At 34.8% G+C, this 9,762-nt stretch overlaps 1 protein-coding gene across 6 annotated transcripts; it reads right to left on the reverse strand.

Annotated features, from left to right (window-relative positions):
* Positions 1 to 2,322: 2,322 nt before the first annotated feature.
* Positions 2,323 to 8,190, reverse strand: LOC112278924 (uncharacterized). Of its 6 annotated transcripts, none has more exons than XM_024512848.3 (13): positions 8,120 to 8,190; positions 7,668 to 7,764; positions 7,399 to 7,506; positions 6,982 to 7,151; positions 6,595 to 6,829; positions 6,308 to 6,421; positions 5,868 to 6,037; positions 5,636 to 5,778; positions 5,177 to 5,354; positions 4,240 to 4,837; positions 3,846 to 3,958; positions 3,441 to 3,690; positions 2,323 to 2,954 (listed from the first exon to the last, which is right to left on the reverse strand). In XM_024512848.3, exons 4-13 carry the CDS (start codon positions 7,122 to 7,124, stop codon positions 2,718 to 2,720), a joined length of 2,181 nt encoding a protein of 726 aa, XP_024368616.1. In that variant the 5' UTR covers positions 7,125 to 7,151; positions 7,399 to 7,506; positions 7,668 to 7,764; positions 8,120 to 8,190; the 3' UTR covers positions 2,323 to 2,717. The 6 variants fall into 6 exon arrangements, with proteins under 6 accessions (XP_024368616.1, XP_090104346.1, XP_024368615.1 ...); XM_090248220.1 differs by having other exon boundaries at positions 7,399 to 7,533; XM_024512847.3 differs by having other exon boundaries at positions 8,042 to 8,190.
* Between the last annotated feature and the right edge of the window lie 1,572 nt (positions 8,191 to 9,762).

Genomic DNA, 9,762 nt, shown 5'->3' on the forward strand with positions numbered 1-9,762 from the left:
AACACCATTGGTTCTTTTTAGGAAACTTCTATATATTAATGACTTAAGAAATATCATATTTGGACTTTATGTGCTTTTAGATTGAACTTCCAAACATTAATACTAAAGAGTTCTAGTATCAAAGACATTAATATTGACATTTGTGATTAGAAAGATAAGATGAAATATATAGAACTAAAAGTAAGTAAATTTGATAATATCTTATAAAAAAGCTATTTAGAAGCTTTGTAGAGAGGATTTAACTTTTTAAGTATTGATAGGTGATTAGTAGCTTCAAAATCTTGCTAATAAGTTGCCCATGTGGCACACATGTGAAAAAAATTGTCTTGGAAGTGTGACATGTATTTGACAAATTTGACACGTATTGTATGATCTATAGAATATTTTCATATACTTTTCTAATTAGTTAGTACAAATAGAAGCAAGAATGAGGCCTTCTTCATTCTTATCAATGCCTTTCTTGTACTCTTTTCTTTACTCAAGAATCTCTAGTTTGTTGGTATTTAGTACTAACTATTTTAATTTCTATCTTATATTTGTCTTTAATTTGTCTACTTTCTCTTTTTGGGTATGACAAGAAAATATTTTTATTTTCAAGTTTTTTTATAATTCATGTCTTTGACATCAAATAAAAAAATTCATTTTTTTTACTTTATTTTCAATAAAAATTCCTACATAATAGGTAAACTTAGTTTGATTAGATAAAAAATGGTGGATAGATGAAAAACTTAGCAATGTTCATGCATTCATCCTTGCATATCATTGTGCGCTTTTTTGTATCACTACACACCATTGCCTTTGTATGTCATAAGTTGCCACTAATTATTGTTGAATACTGCAACTCTACCCGACACAAGCTGTCATGTGCAGAAGCTCTTCATCTAACACTACTCTTTGTTCTCACATGTCCTCGCGGCTTGCATTGATAGAGTGGCTTCAAAATTGGTGAAGCAATTTGAAGCAAGTATTATATCCTTGAGGTATAAAATTAAGGAAAAGATATTCCATCCTCACTCTTCTAAAATTCAATGCTTCTATCTTGCATGTAGAAAAAAATCCTAAATTTTACTTTATGGCTAAGTTACTATAACCAAGCAAAATCTTACAACCATGACTTTTGTCTCTTAAAAATACTCACAAGTCTTGACTTGACAAGAATATCAAAGGATATTCTCTATCTATATCATCAAACTCTAGTTGACAATAATAAAGTAAACTAATAAAAAATACTAAATGGATGAAAACACACTAAATTAACATAGACTACATTCATCTCACATATTTTGGCACTTAATGCCACATCACATTACATTATAAAAACATAGTCAATTCTTTCTTTTGCTATTTCTACCACAACCATTTTATCATGGTTTAATATATATATCTTTTTGATTAGAAGAAAAAACTAAAAAAAAATGTTGAGTGGGTGGTGAATTATAGTCGCAATAGATAACATTATTGTTGCTTTAGCAATACCATATATATATATATATATATATATATATATATTTTATTTAACTTTTTAGTTAGATGTTTGAATAATTTAAACACAAGAATTTGAAATTCTAAAAGTGGAAGAATCATTTGAAATTAATTAATTTCTTTCTATTTTTTTAAAAAATATATATATATATATATATATATATATATATATATATATATATATATTATTTTGATAATTTTCATTTTTAAATTTTTTTGTAACTAAAAGATAATCTATAATTATGCTTAATAGGTTTTACAAAAGTACTAATATAGATCAAACTTGTAAGCAATAATCACACCAAACATTAGCTATTATTATTATTTCTAAAGAATTATATTAAATCTAAAACCTGATATTAAAAAAATAAAAAATATAAAAATATAAAAAATAAAGTATCTTAAGAAGTTTAATTTAGTGCAATTAAAAATCATAACTATGTCTGAAAATGGTGTTTTGTATTTTGCTTGTTTGTTTCTTTTTTACTTTATTCTTTCTTTAAGTAGACAATATTGCATAAGCAGAAAAACAGCATTAAAATTTAGAATGCAATAAAATTATGAATATACTTAACATACAACATTGAAAAGATATCAAAATTAAAACACAATCAGGATTTGTTAAGTTTTGCTTTTTACAAAAAAATTTAAAAAATTATTGCAAAAAAGTGAAAGTAGATTAACAAATCAATAATTTAGAAAAAGTTGTAATCATGAAATTTTTCTAATTATGTTATCAAGATATAGCAGAAAATGTTAAATAGAAAAGAAACAAAGAAAGAAAGAAAGAAAAAAAAGCATTGAAATATGATTGATATTTTCATTCATTGGAAGAGTCAATAATACAACTTATACTTTACTTATGAACATTATTTCAAAACATTTGGGCATTTATAAATTAACTTCCATCTAGAAGAAAGAAGCTGCTTGTTGGGTACATTATTGACATATTTACCAAAATTGGAGTGTGATGCTAAAGGAAGCTAAAACAAACTTGTGAGATTTAGAAAATTCTAAAGCTCTAAAGCTCACAAGATACTACAATTACCTATTCTTACCCTTCTACTGCAGAACCGGAATAGATGGACTGCGCAATACCTAGTAGTATTTTCTGGAAAATAAAATCTCTTCAACATCAGATATTGAGCACATCAACGCAAAAGCTATGGGTACCAAAATATTCCTTCTTGTAATACGTCTACAAGAAGGTACTAATGACCACTTAGAAGTGGCATTCAGTCTAGTTTTCGGACGTTCACATCTTCTCCAGGTTTAAGAAAGCGAACAGGAACCACAGGAATACTATACCACCATTCGTTAAATCGTCTTTCAAAAGTTGAAGGACTTTCTCTTTGACCCTGCAACCCGCTGGTGAACGTATTCACAAAAACAATGAATACTAACCATCTAGTAGGTAGAACTGCCAAACCCAAAGCTGCTGCTGCCAATAAAGCAGCCACTTGATTTGAAGCCTGCAAAAAATATCAACCCACCAGTTAGCACGTTGACAGAAAGACTGGTTAAATGATAATTACGTACTGAAGAGCATAACATTGTCATTTTCACAACCTACATTCTTTAATACAGTTCTATACTGCGAATATCTTGCTAAAATAACTATAATTTTTGGCTCTCGCTACCCAGTCCTTAAAACAGTATGATTGATGTACCAAGTATTAACTTAACTCAACTTAGAAAACTAAAGATATGCAAAAAATGAAATAAACAGTAAAATAAATCCTTCCAATACATTCACTTGTACGTCTAATTCATCTACAAAAGAACGTCTTTAATTCTGAACGCTTATATGCTACAATGCGGCTCGCAATCAAATCAATCGCAAAACTTGAGGAAAAACAAGTTTTCGACACCACAAAGGAAAGAACTCCTGTTGGGTAGAATAAAAAAAAGTAGGTGCAAAAGAGAAGTTGTAAAGTAAACAACAAAAGAAAAAAAACCTCGGGATAATTTGACAATAACAGCGCACGAATCTTCAGCAGAGCGATATTAATTCCTTGAATGGTTGCTTCCGCTTGAGAAACAGCCTGTTGAAGAGCAGTCAAGGCTTCCACTGTGCTGGTACCTTGAGGCACGGGGATAAGTACCTCGCCAGAACGAATTTTTTCTTTTTTCTTCAAGTACCGCAGGTAAAATATGTATACCGCAGCTGACAACAAAAGTACAGTAGGAATGTATGATAGTAGATCGCTGATCACATGCCAACGATCCTCTATCAGCAAGAGCAACCCATGAAAACAAACAAACAATTCAATATGTAGTTTCAAAGTAGAAAATATCTACCATTTCATTAGAAACAATGTCCTAATCCGTATTCATAAATTGATGAATATTGAATAACTTACAAGACGATGAAGAGGAACACAACAGTAGCAACTGCAATGGTTCTGGTCGGATTTTTCCACTGGAGAATAGATTGAACCTCTTCAAGAACCTCTGGAATAGGCTTTAACAGCTCCTGCAGCATTAAATTCCAATCAAGTCAATTTCTAATTATTCATACAATTATTGCCAATACACTCCAATCTAATCATTAGAAAAATTCAGCAGAAATTTCAAGAAAGATTATCAGTATTCGGCCCGTCTTTATGGCTTGTGATATCCACTGTAGTCTTGCACAAGCTCCAAGACTTGTAAAACATCCACCCTCTGTCTGTCCATCAATAGCATCAAATTACAAAACTACTATGCCGCATCGAAGAACACGAAAGACAACAATGGCAGCGAGATGATCCAGACCGTCAAAATTTGTACGTTTCTTCCTATGCCATCCCCTTTCACGCTGTCAACAGTAGCTTCAGCTTTTTCTACTTTCTTCGTATTCTCCCGAGAGTCCAGCACCGTTTTCTCCAATGCAGTCTCCTCTCCGATCATGACCTCATTCACTGGAGATAATGCGTCACGTTGGTGTTCCGACGTAGGGTGAGGAGTGGGATCTAAATCGAGACTAGCTGCAGACGCAGTTGCTGTGCTTGAGTATACTTTATTCCCTTCGTGGTGATCAAGAAAAGTATCACCACTTTTACCATCTCCATGGTGACGTAGAGTATCAGCTAGAGCTCCCATAACCTGGTCCCCGTGAGGCATATTGTCTCCATAACAAAACGTAAGAAGGCTATCGGCACGAGTAGGCAGCACTTTGATAGTCTCTCGAAGAGCCCGTAGCCTTGCTATACCTAGAACAGCTCTCGCAAGTGCCTCAGATTTTCCAACACCTTTTAGCTTGTACAGTCGGCAAAATTTGTGACAAGCAACGATTTCTCGAATAATTGCAATCCAGTAATCACGCCTAGCGTGTCCGGTAATTTCTGGAAATTCAAATACTAATGGTTCTTGCCTGCACAAGAGTGAAATCCAATACCCAAATCAGTTTCATTGTGACAGGTCATATGGAGATACTTGCAATCCTTTTGGAACCTGAAATTTTAAGTTTGAAACCAGGAGTTACTTCCTATGAGAAAGTAAGCGCTATACTTGATTCTTCTTGCACATAATAGACAGCTTGCACAAAAACACAGATAGCTTCTCCCTAATTTTGACTTTTACATACTAAGTAATTACTCACAGTAGTCAGGGGAGAGAAACTTGTAATAACTATTTAGGTTTTAGTTACGAATTGTTCAAACATTTAAAGTCATGTCAAATTTCTACGACGAATATGGTTCCAGGTACATACACCTCATTAGACTTGAACATGATGGCCTTGTCGAAGATCTTGGTGCCCCAAGGCCCTGTCACTTCAGGCTTAACTTCATATTTCAGATCTGATGCCAAATCAAATCTCTTTGCATCACTGTAAGATAGTATCCCAGCCACCTCGAAGTAGATCGCATAATTCGTTACTGTAAACCTTCCTGCACAAAGATGCACACACCAACAACTTAAAATCAGTGTATTCCTCCAAAAATATTTTAGTTTTAATTTATAAAAATAAAAATGAAATATTTTTGAAACTGAAAAATGTCCACCATTGCAGCAGAAATATCAAATTTCCAGCCAACGGTAATCATGAAAACGAGACCAAAGTTGTTGCAGCCCCGCCAGCGAGTAGTCATCATACATTTGCTTCATCTAATTGGAAAAATTAAAATAAAACATTGCAGAACCACACACACAAGACCAAAGGAGTGCTCACCTGGATAAGTAGAACTACCCACATGTTCAATAACCGTCTGACCAGATGATCCCCCGTCCGTGTCTACTAGAATCTCATCAGATTCTAGATGGAGTACTTGTTTCACTTCCGGAGTAAGTTGCGACTTCATCAATTTGATTGACCTGCTCCACACATTTGATCAACTCTTCGTTCATGCTATCAAAGAAGTTGCATCAAAGGAATATCAGATAAAAAGATTCTCAAGGCTTACTTGTCAAGTTCACCAAGGTATTTATCATAAAGTTGAAATGGAAGACGTGCCCCAGTAGTATTGGTGAGAGCTTCCCATTGAGGATACACAGTTACAAGGTCTGCAATCGCCGGAACTGCAGGAGCTATCCGTGTAAATGCCTCCAACCCAACTGTTTGTTCCACTTCGGCCTGAAAAATTGTGGTAATTTTTTTGTCAGCAAAGAACAACTTGCTGATCAGCGGTATCGTGGTATCCGGTATTGTGAGCTTCTTCATGTATATTGGTATGAAATAAATCTGACAGATATATCTACATCAAGGTTTGTTTTATATAAGCACTATTTATCAAGAAGACGACAATCATCAGCCAACCAAGGCTAAGAAATACTAATAACGACTGCGGATCATGTATGGCCATTCCATCTGGTAAATGCAAATAACTGTGCATAGAATACTAACCATCATGGGCATTAAATCATTGTAAAAGAGTGCCGATTCTTCCTCATCGTCATCAGCACCCAAAGCTGCTGCAACCTTCTCCGCTTCTTCGAGCTGTACATCCTTTTGCTCGACCTAAAAAATCGAAGAGAGTACAGAGACCTTACATTTCTAATTATCATTAATCAATCTTTTCTATCATCTCTATTCTAGGATCATTGAAGTCGTGCAGGAAGATAACCTGAATTAGTAATAACCACTAAACATTTTACAAAAAAACCACGAGATGCGTTCATGATTGTTCATACCTTTGATACATTCTTGTTAGTTGACCCAGGAGCTTCCCAAGCAAGCATCATATCATAAGTTAAACGTCGAAAATCTACATCACTAAGGTGATCTTCAACTTGGGCAGAAATAGAAAGTGTTCTGAAACAGCAATACTCCAAAATACTACGGGCATATTTATCTTTTGTCTTCGCTGATAGAGGCGCTTCCTTGTCGAATTGCTCTTGCAAATCCTCAGGGCGGACCAAAAGTATCCTGTTCATATCAATAAATCCACCCACAAGTAGTCCATGCTTTTAGTCTCCCATCTCGAAAAAACGACATCGTCCTTCAGGTCATCATTTACAATAAGGAAATCGCAATACATCATTGATCGCGTTACAAGAAACATGGAAAAGACTTTGCACCTTGCGCAGCGCCCAATCACATTGTTCGCTAGAGGAGATAGCTCTTTCACCGATTTTCTTGTTCCAGATGGAGTTCTTTCTAAAGCAATTGGCTTCTCCGGAACCTCTGGCTTGGCCCCAAAATAACCTTTTATCGTGTCCATTTTACGTGCTTCTTTCTAAACTCCAACCTGAAAGAATCACATTAGTGTATTAAATTCCAGAGAAAGCTACCATGGTCAAACCGAAACTATCAGAAAGATGGAACGAGCACAACAGCAATAATCACTACTGCCACTCAAACTTGTAATCCTACAATAATTCACTCAGAAAAAAATTGAAGTGATTTTTTGTTAAAAACTGCGGGCATGGCGAAGTGCATGAAACTAATTTCAGTTGAAATCGGATCAAGATAATTTTGATACAGATCGAACTTACCAATTTAGGTAGAAATTTGGATAAGTAACGCCGCACTCCCGAGGATGGTACTTTTATGAAATCGCTCAACTTCTCTAAATGGCTTCGACGCCCAGAATGCGCATGTGACTGCCAATCGAAGCGCTCTCAAAATTCCTGATTGAGGAATAGCATGAAAAAACCGAGACAATTTCTCTCATTGAAACGAGTTAAAGTAAACCCCTGTCTGTAATGCGAGAAAACCAAAAGACGATGGAGGGATGACCAAAGATCTGGTTACCGTATATTACCTGTGAACTTCACAATTGGAAGTTTCCCGAAATTTTTTTTATTAAAAGACGCCTTCAGCTCAACAGCAAGCACAACACGGAATGGGTGAAAGAAATCCTGCAGAACCAATCACTCATCAATTAAAGAAAGGGGCAGCCTCCCAACAACAACACCAACAACAACAATCATCCAAAGATTCCCCTGATTAAAACCATACCACCCATGCAAACTACCACGAATACTATCACGAATGTTTCACCCTGAACAGAGACCCGCTAAACTCAACAAAGAAAGTATTCAACATAACACACAGCTCGTCACCGCCACACACGCACACACACCCAAATCAACCGCCCAGAACCCAACGCTCACGTTCAAGCATCGATCGACGTACGTGACAAAACCCTGCCTGGTCGATGAAGAATCCATCCGACACTGAACTCAAAAACCCAACTCCATTAAGCTTCGGTACCTCTGTCGTTCGCTCCCTTCTCGACCGCACAGTAGCGGAATCCACTCCATAAGCGTTGCGACGAGATACTCTCTCTCCTGGTTTGAGAAGAGGGGCGATTGAGAAATGCTATATGCTGCGCCATTTTGAGCGAGGAAGCGACGCCAACGAGAGGCTCTACTCATGGGGGGCTCGGATTCAGCCAAGTGGACACTAAGGCACCGAAGCACGGCGATGCAGGCGTCGACACGTCACGCGGCGGGCCGCGCTGGCTGTCAGGAGAATCTGCGCTCGTGTCCAGCTCACCTTTCCTGGACCTTGCGTGGCGTCCTACGTGGACAGGTTATAACAGTGGCTGAGATAAAGTTTGTTATTTACAAAATTCTACTTCTTCAGCTTCTTTTTAGTTTTTGCTTTAGGGTTTTGGTTTACCATATGTTTCACTTCAGGTTACGGGATATTTGTTGTTTCCATGTATGTGATTGATTGATAGGTAAAATGAGTGTTTGTGGTCTTTTAGAAAATCTGTTTTAAGATTTTGCATTAAGGATTGAAATTATACATTACATAAAACATTATATATATATATATATATATATATACATATCAATATATCAATCAGTAAATATAGGTAAGTCACATATATGTAAATCAATGTAAATAAGAGAATTATTGAATCGAAACATGTTTTTGTTTTTTTGTTTAGTTTGGGCTGTTACAACATAGGTCTAGTGTCTAACAACAACAACTCTATCATATTAAGTTTTAACTATATACGCCAAACTAAAATTTGATAACACTTGTCTTGTTATCACACCACATGATACTTTTGGTACTCTACTAAAATCATATGGTAATACCACCAATTTAAGTTTTGAAATTTATGAACATTCTTTTGAAAATAATATGCAAAAAAAAAAAAAAAAAAAAAAAAAAAAACACTTGGCAGTCTTTAGAAAAAAAAAATAAAAAGAAATAAAAGAAGATATTTTTATATTTTGAATATAAAATAAACACACCAAACTTTGATATTAAAAACATATTTTTTTTTGAATAACTTGTATAAAATTTAATTAAAATTAAAAAATAAACTTCAAATATGTCTTTATTTTATTTTTATTTGATTTTGTCTTTTCTCTCTCGTTTACTTTTTCACAATCATTGTCTTCCAAAAGGCACAACACTGTCAAAGAAGATTCATGCTTAGGAGTAACTTCAATGCCATAATTTGATTGATGCAAGCCTTGCAAGTGTTGATGGAGAGTTGTGAGGCTAATTGGAAGCAAATGCCCTACATCCACGCCTTGCTTCATCTACGTTGCCAAAAAACCCTCATTGAATACCTTATGTAGTCTTTAAAGTTGTGTCATTGGAAGCAAAAGCTTAACTTAAGAGGTTTTTTCTTGATGAGTCGAGTCTTGAAAAGTATGCTTTTAAATTACACATAAATGAGACCTTTGCTTGTTCCAATCTCACATTAGTTGCATTCACCACAAATAATTATTAGCAAAGATTTGGTCAATTGAAGTAAATTTGAAGCTAGATTAGGTCAATTGGAAGCAGATTTGAAAAATTAGGTTAGAAGAATTTTATGTCAAAATGGATAGTTTTGTAAATGGATGAAAAAATTTATAGATTGAATGAATACTTTTAACATAGATGAT

This window comes from Physcomitrium patens, chromosome 2 (assembly GCF_059467195.1).
Source record: "Physcomitrium patens ecotype Gransden chromosome 2, ASM5946719v1, whole genome shotgun sequence".
Classification (NCBI taxonomy): Eukaryota; Viridiplantae; Streptophyta; class Bryopsida; order Funariales; family Funariaceae; genus Physcomitrium; species Physcomitrium patens.